The sequence below is a fragment of the Camarhynchus parvulus genome, chromosome 1A (assembly GCF_901933205.1).
Source record: "Camarhynchus parvulus chromosome 1A, STF_HiC, whole genome shotgun sequence".
Taxonomy (NCBI): Eukaryota; Metazoa; Chordata; class Aves; order Passeriformes; family Thraupidae; genus Camarhynchus; species Camarhynchus parvulus.
The window spans coordinates 10154918-10181127 of NC_044586.1; the positions used below are offsets into that span (position 1 = coordinate 10154918).

Sequence of the window (26210 nt, forward strand, 5' to 3'; positions counted from 1 at the left end):
GGCACTCTGCCATCTCAACACATGGGCAAGACTGCACGCAGTCAAAAGGCCAACACGGGAGCATCCAATATGTTTTCCAAAGGCACAAGGCTGACTCAAGAATGTGTCTAGCTGCTCTCGAGGTCCCCTGCCTATGTGAGAGCAATTACATTGCAAAGCAAGGTCGATTTGGGCTTTGCCACAGTCTCACAAGACAGTTCTGGTGTCAGATTAGCATTTGGTAAAAGTAGCTGTTACACCTTTGGGAGGCGCACACCACAGTTATGTGGCAGCCTTCTTCACCTTTTGGCTTTCCAAAGAAGGTCCCCTGCAGCAAGCTTCTTCTCAAAAGAAGCTTCAACCAAATTAATACATCTCTGTTCAACAGATTGAACCAAGGTGAAATACTTCATAATCTCTGGGTCCAAGCCCCCCCAGTGAACTGAACCAGCCAAGGAGAACAAAATGAAAATCAGTTTTTTAACAGGTATGATGTTTCTGAAACAGATGGTGATCATTTCAGATTTTCCTTTTATTGCCTTATTTTCTCTCTTATTCTTCATCACATCACCAGATCTGTAACCAGCCAGCTGGTTGCTATCACTTTTCAACAGCTGGCAGAGACATCAGGGGCACGTACATCTGGCCAGGGCATCCCACAGCACCTCTGCACTTTGCACATTCCACCAGCCTACAGAAATACTGTTGCAATTCATTCCTAGCCATGAGGTATTTTTATTAGTAAGTTTAACCAGGAAAACAGGGAAGGGGGCACATGGATTTTATTTACTGTTAGCATGACAATAACAGATTCATTTCAATAAAACAATTATTTGTATATGAAAAGGGGATATCTACTCTGGAATCCTAGGTTGGGTTTGGGTTTTTTATTTCCCTGGGGGACATAAATTAGTGCAAGATTGCAAACTACAAAGACCACAGACTGAAACATTCTCAAGTCTCGAAACACCTCAAAATCTTTGTCCAATTTCAAGAAAAATAAAGTAGTATCAGGGGAGGTGAACTATACAAGCATAGAAACTTGACATGTTGATCTACACTGCCTTGGGTATCAGTTACTTCCCATACATTCTGATTTGCCAGTCAGAACATAAAACCTGCATAACCTGCCTGAGATTCAGTTCTTGGTGGGTAAATAAACCCCAGCTGCTAAGTGTTCAGATTGGCTGAGAGTAACAGGATGAAGAAAAATCTAAACAATATGGTCCCTGTAAATATTTGATCTGACAGTTATCTAATAGCAAGAGTAGCCCAGAGTCCAAATTTCTTTCTTTCTGCCAAAGAAGAGCATTTGGGGTTAGGGTTTTCATGATGCCAGGGGCTTTGCTGTATAAATCCTGCCAATATGCTATTTGGCACATAACAACAATTAGCTTCTGATTCTGCATATGCACAGTGCATGTGAATCTTTGCACTATTCAAAGGCATCAGAGTCACGTTCCTCTAGTTAGATGCAGCCCTCAGTATCCAGCAGTATTATTATTCCCCTTATTATTAGCATCCAAACTAAAAACTAGAAGGTTGGATCATATTCACTGTAGGCAGACACACTGGAGACTTTACTGTTCACAGACAGCAAGCAGAAGTTGTGTTGGGCCTCTTGTCCCACAAATGTTATGCAACGGAACGGAGGGAGAAAGAGAAAGAATACATCCCTAACACAAGAATTGCTTCTCTTCCAGATTTCAAGTCCCTGAATAAAACCAGAAAAAGAGCAGAGTGTCAGAAAGATGTTTTGTGAAAGGATTTATTTCCATTGCTTGAGAGTGCAGCTGTGCTATTCCTGGGCACAACTTACCAAAATGAGCAACTCAACAAGATATTGGTCTGTGGCTCAAATTTATGCACATTTCACATCTTTACACCAGTTTTTACATTAGTGATTTGCTTTACCTTATGTGAGCACATTTGCTTTGTTCAGCAATAACAGCAGCTTGCAGAGACACTCCCAAAATGCCTTTTTGACCAATGTGCACAGACTAACAGCAAAACAAGGAAACCATAATGGTTGGACTGTCAGATCTTCTGTCCTAGTGGGACATGAAAGATCTCCATGCCTGAGAGTGACACTAGAGGATTTTTCTGCACTGTTCTGCCATGTTATTATGACTTCTGCTTTATGTCTCCCTTTATTTGAAAGAAATGTCTCAACACAAACTCCACTTCACAGGTTATTTAGGACAATGCCACATTAAGCTGTGGTCTCTTCTTTAATTTTTGTGTTCTGCTTTGTTTAAATGGTTTGTTAATGGAGGAAAGGATCCCTGGTATACTGATAGGAGATGACAAGACTACTGCAGCACCATCAGAATAAATAAAAATCAATAGGTTTTCTGCTGGTGTTGGCTGTAAAAGAGAGTAGAGCTATTTATCAAGTCTGACAAGGGGTCCAGATCTGCGGGATCATCATAGGCACCGCAGCAAAAAGAAGAGGAACAAAATAAGAAATACTAAATAGGGAATCAAGGTTGGTACAGCAAGATCACTAACATGTCAGCTTGTTTCAATACATAACAGCTGAGGAGAGCATGATAGGAACACTGGGAAATGTTTCTATTACTTAAAGCCTCTAGGTATTATAATTCACTAATTCCTCATGAATTAGATCTTGGATCAACTTTCAGTGATTGGTGTTGTTCCCACTTAACAGATAAAAGTTGTTTCATGCGCAGAGAATTTAAGTAGCTTCTGTCAGATCACCCACAGGCAGTCAAGGGCAGAGAAGTGACATTTCTTGGGTTTCCTGCCTCCTGTCTCTCATTTCTCATTCTTAGTTCTCCCACAGCAGTGGAACTATGGGGTTCATTCAGGGGTTTTACTGGAAAGAGCTTATTATTAGATCTTCTACCAACTCCAATGCATCTCACATGGGATGCCCCCCAATCTTACTGCAGGATCAAGCTTATATTACTGCAGGATCAAGCTTATAAGTCTATTGCTTTATTCACCATCACTGTAGTATTTGTGTTCAATGCTATCCAGACAAAACTTCCTCCAGCTGGAGTGGACTCCTTTAGTAATCCTTACGTGCTTGGTAGAAAAAGAGAATTAAAAAGGGAGAACACCCAAGACATAGAAATCCACAAAAGCAACAGCAAAATGGTGCACAGCTTTCAAAGACAAGTTGGGAAAAGAGAAAGCTGGAGAAGATGTCAGAAACTCTTGAAAAATGTTACTAAAGCAACTCTCTGCAGACACACAGAAATCACTATATCAGCTACCCAACAACTCTATAACCTCTAGTTTCAGTTCATTTCCTGTAACTTTGAAAAATTCAAAATTTCTGGAATCATCTTTTCATCATTTGCTGGCTGGTCATTGGAGATATTTGCCATACTATGGGGAAATTCCTCAAGCTCAGTGGACTTCTCAGTGACATTACACCACTTCTTTGAAGTGACAAGGGCAAAGCTCACCTCTGCCCACAGCTCCAGGTGCCTCTGTGGAGCACTGCAGGTTAAACCCTAGCAACATACATTAGCTCTGTCTTGAGCCTTGTTCTCCAGCAGCCAGGCCGAAGTGGCTTCTCACTTCTCACTCTTGCTAGCCCTGAAACCGTCCTTTCTTGAGTTTCTGAAACAGAGATATCAGGAACCTGTGTCTCTGAACTCTCTGTCCCTTGGTGCATCTTTCATCTGACATGATTGCTATGGGGAGCACAAGGAATTGTTAACATTTGTTGTTCTCTCACAGGCTAACAGCTCCCAATTCTTTTAAAGCATCCAGACAGGCAAGCCTATGTTTGGAGTGGTACCAGGGGCTGCAGCACTCAAGGGGAACTCCTCTCCAAAGACACTCATGAGGTCTGCAGTCTCTCCAGCATCACTGTGGAGTCTGCACAGAGGAACAAAGTTAAGGCAGTCATCCAGAGTGAACAGAGTGGAAGACTTTGGTGTGGGATTTTGTCAAAGCAATTGATATCTTGGAAGGAGAAATAAGGAATGTCCTAGTAATATTTATAAATATGTATAAAATAGCATATCTAGGATCTTATGCAATAAATTACTACCAAATTTGTGTTTGTAATTCAAAGCAGAGAGGAAGGGTTTATTATAAACAGGATGTCTTGCAGATAATGCTGGATACTCTGTAGTATGGCCAATACTAGAACATGGTATTTTTGTTTCCATGCTGCTGTAAAGGTTCTGAGAGAGTACCAAATATGGGAGAGTTAAAAAGTGAGATCATAATTAATGAGCATTGATTTCCTTTGTGAAGTGTTGGTATGGCTTCTAAATTAAGCAACAGCAGGAAAAGCACATGGGCAAGGACTTAAGTTGCATTAACTTCAAATCCCAGTATTGCTAACATATTTGGGTAGAAAATTAAATGCAAGGCTGAGGAGCACATCCATTCAACAGCAGTTCCTAATCTCACACTTGCTTACTGCAAGTGTCTGTCTGTGTAGGGATGGACAAACTTCTGGTGAAGGTGTGGGAGAGAAAAGCAAAGTTGAACCTTTCAGAGAGACTTGCCCCACTCCTCTTTTTCCCACTTGCTGTTGAATGGGAGGAGAAAGTGACAATTTCCAGGTCACCCTAAGCCCATGCACAGTCACACGCCTTCCCACAGAGCTTGGAAGAGGCAGCACGGGCAAAGCTGATTATCAGGCTAAAAATAAATATCTCAATCCTTGCATGCAAGACAGCTACCAGGCACTGGCCAGCCCTCCCTTTTACCTCCTACCATTACTCCTGCAGTTCACCTCCACCAACCAGCCGTGCGAAGGGAGTGCCACGACTTCTCCTCCCAGCCCAGTTGGATCAGCCAGACCCTGCAAAGCTGTGAATGCCCAGCCCCAAAGGAGGATCCCTGAGGCTCCACTCTCTTGCCCTCACTATGCTCCTCAGCCAAGCCTGCCTGGCAGGTGCTGGCAGAGGTTGCTCTCCACAAATTGAGGGGAGTGCAGCGTTATCTTTTGTTAGTCCACAAGCAAAGAGCCGATGACCTGCAGTAAGGCAGATTAATTTCCGCCAGCAAAATGCAAAACTCTGCTCTCCCCACCGCGCCATGTGCAACTAATCGCTTGCATATTTAAACACCCTTGCCTTGCTGAAATTTCGTGATGGAGTTGGTGACAGAGCAAATGTCAGGGTGCATAACCAATGGCATTGTCAGTGGTGATTAATCAGCATCTCCGCCAGGCTGGCGGCCAATTAGAATTTACCATAATAAGGAGGTGACAGCCGGCGTTGCTAAGCGACCGCTGTCTATGGAGCTGGGAGAGCCAGACACATTTAGATGTTACTGTGGATTTCGACAGCGGCATGTCAAAACAACACAAGCGTCTGCCCAGTGGAAAATTTTATATCCCAGGACTGGGCACTGGAGTGAGGCATGATTCCCTTTCAGAATAAAACATAAAAAGGAAGAGGTGATTTTGTTTTGGTTGTTGTGGGGTTGTTTTTTGTAGTTCTCCTTGAAAGAAGACTTTAGCCAGTCAATCATTTATATACATTTAATTAAGAGATATCGTATCACTGGAACAGGACTTTGTTACTGGGTAATGGGTTCCCATGGCTGAGCAAATGCTGATACATTTATAGGAAATTAGCAGCAGGTCAGCACAGAGACATTTATTTTCAGTCAAAGGTATTTATCTGGCAATGACATTCTGTTCCAGTGACTTATTTTATTATATGAAAGGATTAAAGAATAAAAGGAGGAGGGAAAGGGAAGGAGATGGAGAAATGAAAATAGACTGACAGCAGTTCCTGTGTTAACATGAGAGTTGCTGACTCTGCACATCAAGAAAAGCTATGTTCCAACTGGGAGCAATAACCTTTCCTGAACTTAAGCTTACTCCTAATAGGGCAGAGGAGAGGAAGGGGTAAGGGTCCTTCTTAAGTATGCTACACTTTCATGGAAAAACTGACTTAAACAGAGGAAGATAGAGAATCATATCTTCAGATGAGCTATTTGGATTTTCACCAGTCTATGATCTGAACCATGCCATATGGAAGCTCTGCTGCATGTGCTCTTCAGGTCTAAATAAAGTGGCACAAAGTAGCAGGTTTTACCTATCCTTAATATGGACCTACATAAAGCAGATGCCTGCACAAGTCTTCTAAATTATGAAAGCAGCAATGTCTACACCTTACCTCTTTCAGTTTGGTGTCGCTGAAGGCTGGGGTCAGGAGGCTCCGCACAAACTTCCATCTGTCATCACGAAGACAAAGGATGCTATCAAGCATTGGCTTGGATATCAACTTCGGCTTCTAAGTTGAAAGAAAACATAATTCAGTTTTAACACAAATGCAACTACAGCTACTTAAGACTCCAGAACTTGGGAAGATTGCTCAGGAAAGGCATTGCACTGCTGTCTGTCCCACGAAGAGAGGTTCAAATCAGTCCCAAACACCAAGCTAAAAATGGATGAAGCTGGAGAAAATTTCTCTTTTGCTGCACTAATTTTCTCTTGGGCTTTAAAAGTCCTGGACCAGCTCCTTTCTCAGAGTGCTCTGGTTCTGATGTCCCTGGTGTTCTCCTGAGATCTCCTTCACTGAACCCTGGCTTCTTCCCTATCTTTCTAAGGTGACTGGCAAGAGGACTTGTCAACACTCCCTCTCCGTGTGACATGAGTGCCAACACACCGCATGCTGGTGCTGGTGGGGGACACCATTTCTGGTGCCAGCTGGTATGTCAGACTGTTAAATGCATTTTAAAAGTCTTCAGAAAATATGTTGATTAGAAAGCAAGTCCCAGTCCTCACTCTGTTTATAAGGAACACTCTCAACAAGTTGTGGCCTGTGACTCTTGCAGATGCAGCAGTTGGTCAAATGTAGTAACTTAAAGCACTGCTGCATGAAGTTCTGTACCAAAATGACTACTGTGAGTTTACTAAATCTTCCCTGCCATCTAAGAAAATCTTGTCCAGAAAACAGTGATATTCACCAAGGAGTAAAAGGATATAAAAGACAAAAGAGAAAGCATGTCAGAAAACAACACACTTCTGACTGGAAGAAGAATCAGAAGCTGTCCAGCCCCACAGCACAAAATATTATGGCTTATACTATGTCAGAAGATGTTTCTTAATTGTTCTGAAGACCTCCAATAACAGAGATTCAATAACCTCCCCAGTCAAACTCTCCCAGTGATGTACTACTTTTACCATGGTAGCACAATCTCTCTCACTTGGTGGAACTTCTGTCTTTGTGCTGTCCAGGCATAGAAATCAGGTTATTCTCCCTATCTCTGCAGCAGCTATCTTTACATACAGAAGGCTGTAACAACCACTAAACATATTGCAGCCATCTACCCCACACAACCCCATTTCACTCAACACATACTTATCAGTCATGCTATCTAGGACTGTTTGCTCAGTGCTGGTACTGCTCCTCTGCATAGTCTTTCTGATTTAATTCTTTCTTAAGGTATAGTCCCTGTGACTCAACATGGTACACCAGGCAAGAAAGCATTTTATTCCCCCCCTCCAGGCTATATTCCTCTCTATTCACCCTGGACTATTACATACCACAGCATGACACTGCACTCATGAACAGGTTTGTGGCTCCCTGCAACTTTCAAACTTCTTTCTGAACAATCACTCCCTAGGAAGTTATTCCTCAGCCTTTATCCTTAAAGCTGGTTGCTCCCCAGAGTCATATGTAGAACATGTCCCTTTGAACTATGACCATTCCCTTTAGGCTTATTTGTGCATCTGAATAACACCACCTCCAATTTTAGCCCTTTCTTTCATAGCCTCTTTCATCCTTACCAGCTTTCTACATAAATTGTTAGCATACTCAGTGCCAACATCTAAATCATTAACAAAATTACAGAACAATTCTTGCAAAGAAGGCACCTGGTGCTCCTCCCGTCCCTTCCAACAGTGGACTGTTCCAAAATACATTTCAGGGATTGTACAGCAATGTCCTCCAGAAAAACCACCCAAAGATTGATGGGTGTGGGCAGAAGGTCTACACTTTTCTGGTTACCAGGAGGTACAGAGACATTAATTTGTGCATGTGAGATCTTCCAGATACTGCAGAAGCAGTACAGTTCCTCATGTTATCAGTAGAAACAGTATCCATTTTACTGGGAGAGACCCAAACAAACCAATGATTTTGGCCATCCCAAAGCCATCTGTTGATCCCTTTTCTCCTCTGACCTTTCCTTTCAATCTTTCTTTCATTACTACAGTGCAGGAAAAATGAATTCTTACAACCTGTTACACACCTGGATACTTTAATATAATTTTGTGTCTCACTATTTCTGATTTTATTGCCACTACATGCTGGTTTTTTTTCCTTTTTCTTGGAAATCTGACCTACTTTCCACTCTAAAAAAAAAACCTTCTCTTCAGGAGCCATGAAGAACTGGCAGTTTTGCTACACTGGTCTTCCACTGCGCTTCCTTAACTTTCCTCCTTATTGGAAGAGTTTGCACTTAATATCATTTCTTTAAGGAGCTGCCAGCTCTCCTTAACACCTTTTTCCTTTACACTTGCCAAATTCTTACTACACTGCATAAGCTTGTAAAAAGCAGAAGCCTATTTTATACTGCAAACAGGCTAATGGGATAGTTTTACATTCTCAGCAACACCATCCAGTACAGTAAACTAATGTCACTGGGACAACACTACAAACCAGTTTTGAGCAAAGATGAGCAGCTTTCAAGCCGAAAAGTACATATGAAGCTGAAGGAAGATATTGACTTAGCTACTGTCATCAGATGACAACTGTAAAACAAAATAAGGGCACTTTTAAAATGTATGTATAGACTATTTTATTTTGTACAATAACAAGGAAAACCTTGGACGGGCTGTCAGAGTTGAAACATCTTGGACTATTTTCTCTGAAGAGCCTCTTTAAATAAATAATCTGTTTTCTAACTTGTCAGTAGGTATCATTCCTGAAGATCACAAGGGCAGCTAGAAAGAATATCACTCAGTGGAGCACTCCGTCATTTGTTACAGATATTCAAAGGCACAGTAGAATCAGAAGAAAGAGCCTCTAGACAATTGGAAATGGGCATCATCCTGTCAGAAAGTCCTGTATGCTATCCTCTGCTCCACAGCTCTTCTGTGCTGCTAGGGCAGCCATTTACACTAAATCTTGACTCAGCTGGTCACTAAACGAGTGCTCTTTATATCTTCAGTCTTCATTTCAAACCCTGAGACCCAGACTGCAGTGCTCCTGAGTGCTCACTGAAATCAACAACAGGGAAAGTGCCTTGATCCTGTGAATGCATTAGTCCAAGAAATCAGGTCGTTGAGTGCAGACCCCAAATTAGCAAACACTCTCAGACCTGTGTTTCAACCACCAGCCTTCACTTCTGCTTTATAAAGTGGATATATCACATCACCTCCTCAGAAATGCTAACGATACATTAACATTTCTGAGGCACTCAGAAACTACAATGAAAGAGCAGAATAACAATTCCCACAAGGAAATTACCAATTTTGTCTTCCAAGCAAGGTTTAAATAGCATACAGGGAAAAAAAAAAAAAGAAAAAAAGAAAGAAAACCAGAAAAAAATTACAGGGCAACACTTGGAAAGTATTTTGCATCCAGTCCTAAATTGAAGGCTGCCCAAACTGTGCACTCTATAAGACAAATCTCCTTTGCAAGACAAAGCTCCACTTAGATAATAACAGATGTGATATAAATCTCACTGCATTTGTCTTGAAAGCAAATTCCCTTCCTAAAACCCAACATTCACCCTAAAAAGTGCTCCTAATTGCATAAAGACTGTATACAGCACATTCACAGAGGGACACAGTTACTGAACAAAAAGCCTGTTAACTATAATATTATAACTACAACACTAACTATAACGTTGCCTTTTTAGCACTCTACTTTATGACAGCAACACTCCCTTAATGTAATTTTGGTGTGCACAATATTATATAGATATAAATGCTGCAAGGAAGGAAAACCAGCTTTGGCCATAAATTATTTTACTCTGTATCTTTAAAACTGGGCACACAAAAATATGTTTGTGTTTATTGGAATACCATCAGCATGACTGACAGTGTATAGCAGATTTCATTTATCAAGTTTTCCTTATTGTTTCTGCAAACACTTTCCTCCTAATTGTATAACCTGTGTTACAGGTTCATATAGCAGGAATGAAAATGGATTTGGTATGAGAATGAGCCTGAAATATCTCAGTGAAAGATGAAGTGTCATCTCTTTCCAAATGGACAAAGTACTATATGTATGTAAAAAATCTTGAGCTTATAAAAATCACAAAAAAAAAAATTACCATAGGAGGCAGCTGTAATATTTTCAGGGGTGGTATTTTGGTTTTTGGAGAGCAAAGAAGGTTGTTTTTAAGTCAAAGGCAATCAGGATTATGTTCCATCTAGCATTATCTAAATACTGAACAATTGCTCTGTGCTTCTTTCTCCTGTGTAATCAACCATTTCTGGTACAGCAATGCTCCATGAAAACTACTGGCAGCATGGTAATCTCTTGCAGTGTACCTGCAAGTGCTGCTGAGTTCCCACATTCACAGACATGCCATCAACCACAACGAGGAAAACTGGATTGATTTGCTTGCAAACAAATCCTTCAAAACATCACTGCTTTTAAAAGAGAAAATGAAATAATATTTGCAGATGAGTGGCATCTCTACAAATGATGCAAGAATTCCCTCCCCCATAAGGTGTTCCTCAGGCTGACCCCTCAGACCCAGTTATTGACTTGTTTGTCATGAGTCAGTTTGGCTTCCTCTGTGTTACTAAATAATTCAGGCAAGTGAATTTTGGCTCTAAGGCCAAGTGGAACAGAACACCCACTGTCCCCAAAGTTAAATCCCTTTCCCAAAAACAGTGGAAATACCCAAACTGCTTGTGATCATGGTACATGTTCTTCTCCTGAACTGTGCCCAGACCATGCCTGGGAGACAACTAATCAATACACAACAAAACTGTGCTAAGAAGCATGTCAAATGGATATCTGTAGGACCTATTCATGCACTCATATCCTGCCCCTGTTTTATCTTGGAGTAAAACTGTAGTCTTCTGTGATTCAAACAATATTTGCTCCTTTCCCAAGTTTGTCACTAGCAGGCTAGACTGAACCTCTGGCAGACAGCAATGACTGAACCTCTGGCAGACAGCAACAACTGCCTAGAGCAGAAAGAAGGGTAAAAGCACCATTATGTTCCCTTAGACACCTCTTCTTATTTCTTTTGGCAGAAAAATGAGGGATAAAGTTTTCCCAGCAGAAGGCAGTTAATGCAGCCATGCACTCTTTTTAAGTATCCTGAAGAGATGAATCTTCAAAGAAGCTAAAGGGTACCTTTAAAGACCTTTAAAAACCACTCACCTCCTCAGAACCAGCTGCTAATCTTCTCCATGAGCTCTGACAACACAGTGAGAAACAAAACTCTACAAAAAACAATACCTCAGACACTTTGTTATCTTAAACTTAGACTTAATCATAGCCCACTCCTAACAAAACCAATCAAAACCAATTTACTTCTACAGCAGTCAAATGTCAGCACTCGCTCTGCTCAGATTCAAACAAGGAAATAAGCTCTAGAGCACCCAAAATCCCAAATCCAAACAGTAACTCCAACACTAATTCTGGCATTAGTCATGCCTAGCAAACAGCATTTGCCTGCATGTAAGCTTTCTTCTAGTCCTGCAGCTGTTGTGGGATCCAGCTTTAATTGGAATCCCATGCCCACACTCCCCTGAATTTTAGCCCCAATCTCAACTCTACAGCCCACACTAATGCCATTTGCTCCTCTCTCCTTCAGCTTGTCTTCAGTACCCACAGGGACTTCATTATCCAGAGTTAAATCTAACTCCGAGTTCCTCCCCTTTTCTCATTTTAGAGAAATTTTTGGAGTAAATTCCCAGTATAGGGGGTCATCCTTCTCCCAGTGGGGGATGGCTTCCTCCCCAAGGCAATTTCCAGAAGCAATGAGCAGGCAGCAGCGCTTGCACATCACTGGGTTAACTTGTTCATCTCCTTATTTTCAAAAAGGTTTGATGTCCTCTTCTTGCTAAAAAGGCCCTTGTGATTAGGCATTACCATCCTGTTTAAGAAATTGCATTTTTAAACTCAATTTAATGAAATGGAAGTTAATAAAAAATGAGATAGAAAGTTCGTAGCTTGAAGACAAGACACTATCCCCATGCTTCAGACAAGAATTATAATAAAATCTGTTCTTAAGATTACTCATTCAACTCCCCTTGATTGACAGGTCATCACCACCAGTTCAGCCAGCAGGTGGAACCAGCAAACCCATGAACTGCCCATATGGTATTTCATCCAGTCAGTGGCAGTGGCGTGACACTTAACAGATCAACATAACACTTGCTCTTAAAAAAGCAACAGAAAAAAAAAATCCCTGAGATATCTCCAGGAATACATCCTACCAAGCTTGCAGTAAGTAGATCATGAAAGTGGGAAGGCAGGAGATGCCTCCATATATTAGCTTTAAAGATTCCCTGCTGGTAAGCTGATAGAGTATATTCCTTCCAACTTCCTTGGTGTTTTAAGTCACGCTCAGCTCTCCCTTTATTCATGACATTCAACGACATATTGTGTAGTGGCTTTTGACTGAGCCAGGAAAGTACTGCATTGCATGTTTTCAAAACCCAAAACAGAGCTCATTTATGTCACATCCCCTGTAGCTCATTGCTGTTTCTATCTGGAAGGCCCTTGCATACACAGATGTTACAGCCACATCTCTTCAAAGCATGTAACATTTTTCTCTTCACAAATCATCATCTCATAACGGAGCAAGACCAACTCCTCAGCCCAAGATCCAAGCCTTTGCAGGCGGCAAAGGGCTGGCATTGCCCACTGAGGGTTGTGCGCCAGTGTGGGAGACCACTGGGCCTCTCCCACCCCTCTGCTGTGACTGCGAGGGGCTTCCCAACCAAGTTAAATCCGAGGGAATCGCTACACACAGGAGCTGTCTCTCCCAAAGCAGCCTCACTCTTCCTTTGCCTTTCCAAAACTCTATTTTCAAATCCTCAGATGCCACACATCTCACACTGCTGCTTCCCAGGCAGCTGAAATCAATCTTTCCTTGCCCATTAAAATTATTTGGTTTTAAAAATTTAAAATTAATTAAAATTATTTAATTTTAATGGTCACAGACACTACTTCACAAACACATTGCTCAAAACCCTCCCAGATCGCCAGCTCTGTTAATAGTCTATTACACTTTTGTCCCCTCGTCTTTGTTAGTCTAAAACAAGTTTTATTTTAGTATGTGCGATTCAGAAGGTGATCTTACAGCTTCAGAGGGGAAAAAAAAATCACCAAACTTACTCCAAAACACCCATATTGCTTTGCAATTTCATAAAAGTGTCCAGTAAAAGTTTTCAGCTTAATTTGAAATCAACATGCCTGCAGAGAAGAGGAGAAAATATCCATGGATTATCTATTTCATTAAGCTTTTAGGTTCTCCTTGGTCATTAAGGTTCTTCAAAAGAGTGTGACAGGGTAGAATTGGTTTCAGTGATTACAGCAATTGTCTTTCATTCTACTCTATAAATCAGACTATATAAAAAGGCATCTCCAAGCAGGTTCTTTTGTTATCAAGTCAGGATCTTCAACAACTAATAACTACTATTCCTAATTACTCATTGGGAAAATGGCACAGTCAAGCCCAGCTTACAAGCAAATACTGGCTATTTTTCCCCTCTGTGGCAAGCAGCCTGGAAACATCTGTTCTTGTCTCTGCAAACATTCTCTTAAGTCATGGTTTTGTCAATAGAAACCAAAGCGAGTCATTGCCATGAGGTAAATATAACCATCCATAACTGCTAAAACAAACACATATGGCCTCCTGCAGTCTGACCCAAACTGATGCAAGTCACATGTTCCATTTGTTGGTGTAAGCAACGCCAAAATTAAGCCCGTGCATTCATGAGTTTGCATATGGTGGTCAGTTTGCACATTTGGGATCAAAACAATCAAAGCAAAGAAAAAAGTACTTGCTCTTAATTAATTAAGAATTTTGGTATTATAAACAAGTTCAGGTTACACTAGAGGACCCATACTCTATAGACAGTTTCTGCTGAGAAGCAGTTTTTAAACATGTTTAAATCCACTTTCCAGCTGACATAACTGGACTTTTTAATATTGGATAAAGTTGTAAGACTATTAAAAGCCTCTCTGTTTATACACGCTTCTCCTCAAGGAAAGGTTGAGGACCAGAAAGTTCCTTTTACAGTATGTAAAGAGTATTTGGAAAAAAGGCAGTCCCCAATAACTTTTGGTACACGTATATTGCCATGCTTTCAGTCATTGGCATATGTAAGAATGACAGGCAATGCCCACAAGAACATTGGCTAGGTCTTTAATTTACATTGTATTCCAAGCTCTGCTCATCCAGGGACATACCTGCAGTAACCTTAAAGCTTCTGGAGAATACCAAGAGAGATTGTAAGTACCACTCACCATCCCACTGCCTGTCCCCTTGGCTGCTGACTCAAATGCCTTGGGTATGCAGCTAGATACCTCAGAAAAAGCTCACCAAAATGAGCACAGACTTATCCAAGCTGCCATGACAGCAATGTAGGAAGAGTCCTACACTTCCTTAAGGTCTCACCATCTTTCTTCTCATGGACATAATAACAAAATATATTCCAGAAGAGAGGTCACTACAGCTGTCATCAGGGATTACTCCCTTTCTTACAACTGCAGAGTGAAAGAAGTCATGGTAGTAACCTGCTTTCAAATGATCACTGACAGAACAAAACTCACAGTGGGGGAAAAAGTTGTAACTCCTTCTTGTGGATAAGGATAGGAAGAAAAATAAGGAAATAAGAATAATGAAGGAAAGAATTATTACAGCAGGAGTACAGGTTAGGGAGAGGGAGGGATGGTCTGAGGCCTCTTAGGCTGCAGAGATTCTCTTAACTTCTCTTTCATGAATGCCATGGACCACATAGAATTTGGCATTGATTCAACAAATAAGGCTGCAAGTGCACTGTCTCAAAGAATCACCTATAAGTTTCTAGGTGGGGTACTTCACAGAGAGATGAGAGGACTGCCTTGGAATCATTTCCAGTAGGTAAATATGTGAAATTCTTTCTCTTCCACTCTGGGCAACCTGTCATAGGGGACTACACTGGTGTAGCTTGGCTCCAGCACTTTGTGACTCAAAGAACCATGTTTATTGCTGCTACATTTTTTGCAGTGCCTGAGCCACCAGCTGATTTCAAAGGCACACGTGAGGGCCATCTCCTCTCAAAACATCATATTCATAGACCTCCTACCTTGGACAAGGTTCTAAACTGCTAAGCTTCTGTTTGGTGATTTCAGCTGCTGAAATCAGCAGCTCCAAGGGATTTGAGGCACCTCAGAACATTAGCTATGGTTGAGCAAGAGTTTTAAATCTGTATTGTCAAATTAAGCTGCTCAAATAGGGGTTAAATGCTTATGACCTTCTGGTCACTAGCAGAGGTAAGCAAGGCAGGTGCAGGGGAGGCTTACCAATGGCTTAGTTTAAAAATATCACTTGCATGCAACATTTTTATTTGGAGAGAAGTATATATAAGAAATGTACTTCTTCGTGAACTTCATATTTTATTGACAATTTTAGTTTGACCTCTTCCTCTTCTGCAATATAGAAATAAAATTATATACAGGCCTGTGTAGCTTAAAATCTCAAAGCACCAAGAAACACTGAAAATAAACAAGTGGCTAAGTAGTTAACTATGACCTAAAGGTGAAAGACATTTCAAAGAGTTTCTACCAGTCTTCCAAGTTGCCATGTAGCACTTTAACTTGTTGCTCAATACCCAATTTCCCATGTGACAACATCCTGACACAAAATATACTACAAATTGTCATTTATCTAATTTGAAACAGAAAATTTGGGATTAATATGGCAAACTGATGATCTCCAATATGTGCAAAATAACCCAAGGAAAAAGTATTTCACCTTTTCCCTTCAATGCCAAGAAGAAAATTTCAAAACAATTTCAAACAAAGCCAATAAAAGTTTTCTTGTGAGGCCTCCTAATGGTTTAAAAAACAAAAAATGGGTTCAAGATGATATTTAAATCAAATTACTGGAAGAAAAGGGCTATTAAAAATTAAAAACACTAATACAGCTTTCAGCTTAGGAAGTCAACCATGGGCAGTGAGATGTTAGCAGGACATTCTACAGGAAATACTGCTCAGCACTTGCTCTGCTCTTCTGCTCCTTCTCTAAGCATATGCTGCTAGTCCAAGCCAGAACACTCCCTGGCCAAATACTTTAATTTTTACGTTATTTTTCCTTTGAAAAGTCACTCAGAAAGAAAACTCCAGGTCAGCTGTAATGGCAGAATGACAAGCTGTCAACAAATCACATTTGTGGTACCTGCTCAGCTGAAGAATTTGAATTCCCTGCCTTCACAATTCTTTCTAATTACATTAAGTGAATATTTACACATCAGGGAAAAAAATTCCAAATTTCATATAGTAAGATTTCCACATCTATCTGTCAAAACATTAATGTATTTTCCTGATAGCAGTAGCTGCTTTTGTTCCTCATTTATTTTTCCCTCAAGAAGAGTTAGGCTATAAAACTTCCTCAGGAGTTGCACAGCACACTTTCAGCATTTTATCTTCCAAGATTTCATATTTGTGGTTATTGCCTAGTTTCAATCAAATTTAAAAAAAATCCTAATTTATGAAAACATGTTTTGACATGCTTATATGAAATGATGTTTGTGCATTTGCCTCTTACAAATTAATTTGAGAATATCCAGAATTAAATGTTTGTCATAAGATAATTTCAACAATAATAAAGTCCTATTGCGCACAGATAGCATTACAGGACTTATCATGAGTTCCCTAGAGCTCACAATTTCTGTAAAACAGCTTTAATTCACAAACCACCTGTAAGCAGACTGTTGCTCACATCACTCTCACTGATTTCTTCATGGAGAGAAGTTGAAACACTCCTCTGAGTATCAGCAAGTACCTCATCCAAATAAATTAACAGTATCAGCTACTTTTGTATTCTTAAACATTTAGACTTGTAATATGAAGCAGCATGGATATAAAGCATGTCACCGTATCTTGTTATCTTAAGAGTTCTAGGATAAGATAAAATGTTAAAAACAACAAAAACTCCCAAATTGGAGCCCACATCACAGAGCTCACAGATCCCTTTCTGGCCAAACAGGCCTCCTTCAGGTGATGCAGCATTTAGGGGGCCTGTTCCACTACTCTAGCTTCAGTTTTAGTGCCATGACATGAAACCAGAGGGGTGGATCAGCACCTGAATTCTCCCACTCACGGTGCCCCAAAAGCCAGCAGCAGCATTTTGGGCACAGACCAGCTGGGAGCTCAGCAAACACACACGAGGGCAGAGCAAGATTTGGGATTTAGAGTCTTTTTTATCAAGTGCCTAGGGAAGGAATGTGTGCCAGCCATGAGAATGAGACACCTGCAACCTTGCCCTGAGGATTAACCCCCAACAGCCAGGGACACACAGAACAGCAATGAACAACCTGGCTGGAGGTTCTGCCTGCTGGGATTCCTGTGTGAAAAAGGAAAGAGGTTTCACTCTCTGGAAGGAGCAGGCACCAGTGAAATTGCCAGGCTGCACCCGTACTCAGCACACACATCACACCTGACTGCATGCACCCAGCATGCTATTTTTACTTGCAAGTTATTAGAATCTGCACTTCCAAGGGCAGCTTTATTGGTGGGTGGGAGTTGCAGTTCCCAACCATCAGTGCTGGCCAGCACAGCACACACTCCCACATCACAAGAACTCGTTTTGCATCTGTACAGCTGCTTCTCTCACACTTGAGGCTCATGCTGAACACCCCCAGCATCCAGCAGACTGAAAAATAAAAGGGATGTTGAAACTGAAAACAATAACCCTCTGAGACATGTCTAAAACCCTGCTGATTTTTTACTTAGAATAAATCTTAACCCAAAGACAAACCTAAGTTTTTATAACCAAAAGTGACTGTCACTGCCAATATAAGATAAATGCTACCACAAGCATAAAGGGAAGAGCTGAAAAAAGTGGAAAAAATGAGAGCTGCCCCACTTGACTACAAGGAGGGTAAAAGAAATGAGTGCCATCCAGCAGCCAGGGCATTTAAAGAACATGTAATGTGACACAGTGAAACACCAGCTAGGGAGGGTACATTCCTTTTAAAAATTCAAATCAAACATTAAACAAAAATAAAACCAGAGCTGATGAGAGAAACTTAAATAAAGTCATGAGGCTTGCAAGAAACTGTCAATATTGCAAAATCAATTTCTTTCTCTAGGCTTTCTGGAAGAAAGGAAAGAAAAAAGTTCTAGAAACTACCTTTTTATAGATGTTTTTGGAAAAAAATATCTTTACTGTGCAAATTGAAACTACTTTTTTGTATTAATAGCTGTAACTGAAACAAATTATTTCAATTAACTTTTTATTTTGGCTTTAAACTCTTCAAAATCAGATATGACATGAAAATTCTGTCTTCCACACATTTCCTAATCAAATCTCAGAAATCATTAGGGCAAAGGTTTTGTTTTTTAAATTCTTACTGCTGACAATATAGTATACCATCAACTCCTACTGCAGTCAATTACAATTATATTAGGAGGATACTAGAGAGCAAAATAAAGCATTAAGAGGCCTGAAAATCTTAGGCTTAGTGCAGTCTTCACATCCTAAAGCAGATGCAGAAATGGGTCCAAATGGATCCAATTCTTTAGTTATGTTATCATATACAATTTTTCCCCCCACAGGATCCCTACTTGATTTCTCACATTTAAGATTTCTAGAGGAAATAATATCCTGAAAGTTTTTAACATTGCACATAAAACCCCCAAAACCTTTCATGTGAAATTAATCAGTCACAAACTCAAGGTTCTCCCCCTTCAGACATAAAGCTCACAAGATGACTTGTAGGAATTCTTTGCCATTTGTAGAGTTCTGTCAGCAGAGAGCGACAGCAGTCAGTCTCCTCTAATATTTTTTTGTTGAGTCTGTGTTTACTCAGATTCTTCAGGGACTTATAAACTTAAGCAGTTCGGTCAGATTTTCAAAGTGGTTTTTATATCCAGCCCTTAACACTAGAGGGAACAAAGCCAAAGCAATAGACTCTGGGTTTCTTTTCCTCACAATCGATAAATAACCCTAACTTTTCCCTAGGCATGGTCTCCAAAATAGCAAGACCATTTTGACTGAAAAATTCTAAATGGAAAATACTAATTGAAGCAGTAAAACTATGATAATCTACAGAAAGGAAAACATTGTAATGGGAGACACTGGGCAACTTTAATTATAGATCTCACCATTGCCTCTGTGGCAGTACAGCTTCTTTGGAACTGATGAAATACCAATATAGGCCTGATGACATTTCAGCTTGACTGAAGGTCAATGACTGGTTAAACTGGAATGTTTCTGAGCCACTGTTAAATTATTCAGAATTATTTTAGGAAAGCTGCATAAAAAGTGCAAGAGTGCAGTTTTAGCTTCATCTAAATGCACACACTGAGAATGGAAAAGGAAATGGGGAAACCGTCAGTTGCAATTGCCTTGAAAAGGGAAAAAAATAATATCTTGTGTACCTTCAACTTAGAATTAATCTAGCAGAAGAGAAGACTGCAAGATAGTTCTTGTTTTTAATATTATTTCCCCAAACCCTTTACTCCAGGAGCAAGCATGAAAGGGAAAGAAGAGAAATGGAACATTGGTTCAGTAAAGAATGTAATTATTTTTGTTCTTGTTGCTTAACACCAGTGAGAAGAGGTTGGCAGGAGTAAATAATTAACAATAATATACAAGGCATCACTTTTGCTGCAGGACAGCTGTTTCCTGATCTCACTATATATGTTGCTGAATATGTGTCTGTGAGGCTAAATGGAGTCTCTTGGAGCCACCACTGAGCCTTCAGAAGCAGATGAAGGAACATGACAATGCGCAGTGGCCAGGTGTGCTCAAAGTAAGGAGCACTCATTACGCTGGAGAGCCGTGAGACATGCAGTGTAAGAACTCCAATTTTACACCCCTCATCCTCTTCCCTCTCCCTTCTAAGCATGGTGAATCAAATGCTGTCAATACATCAGCAGCAGCGGCCAGTGTCTTGTGACTTTCCTTGATCATGGTCAGGAGCTGTGGGTTCACAGCACGGCGCTTCCACAGCACCCCCACAACCCACAGCAGCACCACCATCCCCTCCCAAGGCTCAGATCAGCCAGTATTTTCTATCAATTATTCACAACAAATGCTGCCAAGACATGTGGTTGCTATATAAAGGAGAATCCTGGCTAGAGAATGAAACAATACCTGCCGACTCATTCCTCACTTGTGATCATCCACACTTGTAGCCGTAGCACGCAGTCAGCGCTGAGGAGCTCACAGTCTCTGAACATCCCTTCCTGTGCAGGTTTCATTCTTGCAGAATGAAACTCACATAGTGTAGGTCACGAGCAAAAAAAAAAACCAGGGTGGCAGAAATTTTCACTTAGCACAGAGTTAATTGTTAGGTAGAAGAGAACTTTCCAGGCTGTGGTCAGAGGACCACTTCAAACCAGCTGCATCAATATAAGATGCGACGACCCCATCAGCTGTTCACCACTTCCCCTCTATTGGAGATAACCACCAGTGAAATGGAGCTGGTGGAGAGCCCTTGGGAGGACTCCTCTGCTTCAGGGCTAAGTCAGCCTGCATGGTTTTGAAAAGGTCCACACTGACACATAAAGATGAAATATCTTCTGAGCTGAACCAGAGGAGGAATGCTCATATGATCCATGTCGCAGACCTTGCTGTGGAAACGGTGAGTCCAGTTAAGACATCTCAACAAAAGGTTGTTAGCACTCTACTAGGTAAGAACATAATCGTTATATCAAAAAAGAAAAAATAAAAAAGGACCTTTCATACTTTTAAGTTCAAATATAAACATAAAGGCAGGCAAATGGATTAAGATATCTGTCTAAAGGGAGAACAATTCCCGCTAGTTTGAAGATATAATGCTACCTTTAAAATACTTTAAATGAAGAGCAAAATCTTGCAAGGATTAGCATAATAATTACCCACATGTATCACATTAACTCTCACTGAAGAGGAATGGACTTGTGCACACACAAGAGCCTCCAGACAGAACTATCGCAGTAAAAACAAAAAGCTTATCCATGTAAAAAAAAATAACCCAAATCAAAAACGCCCATCTTCTGGCATAAGCTTTAATAGAAAGGACTCAAAATGGGATGGGGTGGGAACAGATTTGTGGCCAGTGGAGTGAATGGGAGAAATTATGCTCAGATGCAATCTGTGGCACTGGAAGTCACCACAGCACTGGGTGCTGGAGGCCTGGCAGATAAGCCAAAAGGAAGATTACTGTCACTGTCTGTCCTGCTGTTCTGTTTTGAATTCTGCTGCTGGCCACCTTTGAAAGAGGACACTCAACCAGGCTAAGCAGATCTTAGGCATGATACATGACAACCTTTCAAATATTACATACTGCCATATCACATCTACTCCAGTGCTAAACTACCAGACTCCTGGTATGCTCATGTAAATCACTTCTCTGTGCTGTGAAACATCACTTCTATAGACTTAAGAGGGTTCCTGTATCATCAGATGCTTCAAAAGGATTTTTGTACACGAGCAGTTGAGTTACCTCCAGATGTGGTTAAAGACATGAAAACAAAGCAAAGTACTGGGTCTGAACTCTGACTGCTCAAGCATGCAAAAAGGCCAACTCGGATGCTGTCATCTGAGCCTATGTCAATTCTGTAACAAGTGACAAACTAATTACTCTTCTAAACAAAAGCACACTAGGAAGGGAAAGAATCAAAGGACCTGACACTCTACTATATGTCAAAAATAGGGAAAATGAAGAAAATTGTAAACCAAACAATCTACTACTGTCAAGTAACAGTTTCAGAAGTCAGAAATGAAGGACTGGTAAAAACCTGTGATAATAGAATGAATAAGTTTCCCAAAAAGTATTCTCACAGGGAATGCCCAAAGAAGTAGGATAAGTTGAACTTCCCTTTAAAAAGAAACAACAAATAACAGAAATCAAAGGTCAGGACCAGCGAAGACCAGCAAAAACTGCATTTGCACTCCACCTACTCATAACACAGTCAGCTAAGGGAAGGATTAGATAAGGAAGCAATAATGTATTTAAACAAGAAAAAACATTAATCAGACTTACGATTTCACATATTTTATCCAACAGTAAAACATGTTCTTTAAACAAGGAACAGAGGAATAGATAGTCCTTTCCTGCCTGTAAGTGTTGTTTCCCTTCAATGTTATTATTCAGTATTAAAAAAACAAAAAAAGTGCTGCAAACCCAGTAAATAAATAGCCAATGATGTAGGTTTGATGAAAGATTGGCTCAGAAGACTGCTTTTGGCCTGAATAGAAAGATATGCTTTCATCCTGTTTTGACTATACTCATACATTTACCTAACATAATTGGATGTAGTTAATATTGCAGGAGCCTTCAAGCAGCGCACATTTCCCTCATTAGTGGGTTTAAAGCCTTAATGATATCTCCTGTGCTGCAGAAAAGCCCAACGTAGGCTTCAAAAGTGATTGGCAAGTTTCAACAGGAGAAAAAAACTGGGGGAAGGGAAGGCAAAACCTAATAATACTCTGATCTTGTCCTCTTCAGTTGTTTAGAAAAGGAAATCTTGTAGAATGATTGAATAAAGAAGAAAACAGAGGTGAGGATAAACAAGCCAAAACAGATAATTTCAAAAGCTGACCTCACAGTGACTCAAACATGTGAATAGGGAGTGGGTAAAAAGGGGCAGTGACCCTTCACATACCTGCAACACATACAGACACACACGTACTTAGTCCTGCACAAACTCCTGATGGCACAAACAAGTGCATATGCACTGCATATTGTCAAATCAGCATCTTCATGCACCTGCAGCAAAATCACCTTTTCGTAGTTTCATTATGCAGTATTTCCCACCCCCCCTCCAAATCTCAGTAGTTTGGCAGAGAAGCCTTGCATTTAGGAAACAGAATGTCACAGTATACCACTAACAAAGCACATGCAAAGGGTTTGGGATTTTGTTGTTTGTTTGTTTTGTTGGGTTTTTTATTGACTAATTTTGACCATTTTCCAGGAATAGAAATTTCACAGGCTGATTTAGCTTCCAAAGAAGTGTAATTATGTACAGCTGTATTCAGTATTTCTTGACTGCCTTGAAAAAGCAGTGAGAGGGAGATTTGCACACATTATCAGCCACTATCATTAGTGCTGTAAAGTACCTAATCCATCTGGTGTTGTGGTGTCTACCTAGGAGCAGGTATTGAACCACTGATGGCTGCAGTATAACAGCAGAAAGGGAGAGGGTTCAAAATTAACAAAACAAAACCGCAAACCAAGTTGTTTCTTGATGCTGGATTGTCCTTGTGTTTGTGTTCTCCCATGGTTTTGCAAAGCATTTTTATGTGTACAGGCATGGAGAGTGGAGAATTAAAAATGTAAATTTCATCATGTGGTTTTGCAGTCTTCACAGGGGAAGAGGTAGCAGGATACCATGGTGATGGCAGCACTGCAGCCCATTAATAAACCAGAGAAAGACTCAGGGATAGATTCAAATACTTAGACCCATGCTGAAAAATAACTCATTTCATAATAACTCCTGTGAAAAATAAGAGGACTGTGCATCTCAGCATCAGCTGTGGTCTCAACATGCTGACTCATCATTTCTCCATGGGGGGAGACAAGGAAAAAGGAAACTTGTTTTTAAGTCTTCTATTCTCCTTACAGTCAACTGCATTGCTTTTATATTGCCAAGGTTTATGGCCCGTAGCATTTGAAAACAGACAACCCATGCCTGGAAAAGAGAAAAAAGTGGAAAGTTTTTATTTTTTATTTCATCTGTGTGCAACCAATCCATTTCCAGCTCTTCACACAGGGAATCAGCCAGTTTTATTTGCAATCTTACCTGGAAATGTGAAAAATATTAGTGCTTATTTACTCAGTTAGAGATTCATAACTCTCAAGAAAACAAATTTATATGACCTACCTACACAACAACAGGTTAGCCAGTTAAAATAGCAGCCTCACTGGAAGTGTGGCTTTCTCCAAACCCAGCTACAGTCTGTCCCCCACTGCTGGGGAATGCGCTGAGAGCTTCCTCCAGGCACAACAACACAGGAACCCTTCCTCAAACTGCCTAAGCCACCACTCAAAGGAAATACATTGTCAATTAGAGGGTATCTTCAAGTCAGTCAACAGGACCATCCTCAAATTAATTAGACTTAAGTACAGTCAGTGTTTAAAGATTGATTGCTTGTAAGCTGTTCTATGGCGCTCCAGCCTACTGTTATTTGTATCTTCCTAAACTTTCACAAGTCTTTATTGAATAGTCAAATGTTTGAGAAGAGACTGTGTTCACCCTCTTTTCTATGAGAGGCAAAGAGAAAACAAAGTCGCCCATTTAAGGGAAAATCCCAATTCTGGACAGAATAAACATACTTGTGTAAATACACAGTCATAGTCCACGACATTAAATGAGAAGTAAGAATGTGCACAGATGTAAGAAAATGCTGACATCTTTTTATGAATTGTGGAGTTGTGGTTTAGGAGTGGTACTCCCCAATTCTGTGCTCCCACTGAGATTCCCCAAACCATGCTGCCATCCTCCTGCTCCCCTGCTTTCCCCTCTCCCTCTCCCTGCAGCAGGATGGAGAGGGGAAGTGGAGGCAGGAAAGGTAAAGATCATGGGTTGAGAGAAAGTAATTTACTGGAACCAGCAGTGAGATAAGAAAACGAACAGTAACAGCAAAAATACCAGTGAGAGGGTACAAGAAAAGAAAGGATTCACGTGGAAACATCCTGAAAATAAACAATACCGGATGACTCCTTCAACCACATTTACTTGACCAGAAGGAACGCCTTCTCCCCAGAAGAGAGTCCCTTTCCCCCATCCCTGGCAATGATATGGGATAGAATAACCTCAGGGTCCTGGCCATGCCCCCTCCCAGCTGCTCAATAAACTTAACCCTGTCCTGGCCAGAACCAGGACAATAGGTAAGCAGAAGCAGGTGCCAGGTGTTCCAAAGGTAAAGACAAATGAGCTCTCCCACTTCACAGGACATAGGTTTCATTTGGTTTCCTGTTCTGAATTAGAATCACAAATAAGAATTACAAACTCGAGATGATGATCCTCAAATACACTCAAATCTGATAACGCTAACTTTTCTACTTTAGCTTTTTAATACTTCAAAGAAGAAACTTACTTAAAAGGGGGGAAAAAGAGCCTTTCATTAAAACTTTTTAATCTGCATTTCTGAAGCTTCTTTTAAGAACAAACAAAAAACCCTCCCACCACAGCCATTTGAATTAACAGATGAACCAAATCCCAACCCATTGCCATCAGTCCTGAAGCACTCACATTCACTAGTGATACTCTTCAGCTGGAAATTCCCAACATACTCTTTTACATTTATTAAGGTGACAAAGCACTTCCTAAATGCTTTGTCCTTGTGAACACAGGAATTCTGTAGCAAGGCCAAAAACTGAGCTCAGAGCTCCTAAATCCTGACCTAGAGCCCAAATCACAAAACCAGACCTCTTCTCACTGGGATTTCAGAGGATCGGGTGGCTCACAGAACATAGTCTACTAATACATCAGTCCTTTCTTTAAGGGTAACTGAAGCCAAAGTCTGATTAATTTTACAGCCAAGAGCAGTGATCATTTGACAACATTAGTTTTGTGCTATTAGCTTCAGCATATGGGGAATAAGGGACAATTTGTTGTGCATGCATAAAAAGACTTGCACAGTGTGAAAGAAATGACCCTCTCAATATTTATTATTTTAATTTTCAAATGCCTACTGCAAGCATATGCACTGCTACTTTAAAACATTTAAACAAAACTGAATTTAATTGCTCAGAAAAATTAACCTGCAAGCTCTCAAAGCAAAAAGGGGAAAGGAAAAATGAAATCCTGAATTAAAAGTGATTTTATGAGGTATAGAAGGCTGCAAAATAGTTACATATATATTGACCAAGTTAGAAAGGTATTCTAGTATGTCTAGAAGACAGCCATGGAGACACACTTGGGAAAGAAAGCAGATGTTAGGGTTGTTTACCCTCAGTGCTCCTGAACCATCAGGTCAAAACAAGGATAAGAGCCCTTGCTCAGCTTCCTGGCACTGGAAAATGATTCAGGCATCCCTGTACAACAGCACCCACAAATATGCAGTCAAACAAATTAATATTAAACAGAAAAGTGCCATACAGCCAAATTCATTCCCTGCTAACATGATTCCCTTTCTATACCCGTGCTGTACCAGACAAGATTTCA

General features: G+C 40.5%; 1 protein-coding gene across 1 annotated transcript in view; it reads right to left on the reverse strand.

The window, feature by feature from the left end:
• Positions 1 to 26210, reverse strand: part of TBXAS1 (thromboxane A synthase 1) — a 226106-nt gene that overhangs the window by 92992 nt on the left and 106904 nt on the right. Inside the window, exon 5 of the mRNA XM_030960164.1 lies at positions 6102 to 6218. Coding sequence (XP_030816024.1) covers positions 6102 to 6218 — 117 coding nt within the window. The remainder of the gene's footprint in view (positions 1 to 6101; positions 6219 to 26210) is intronic.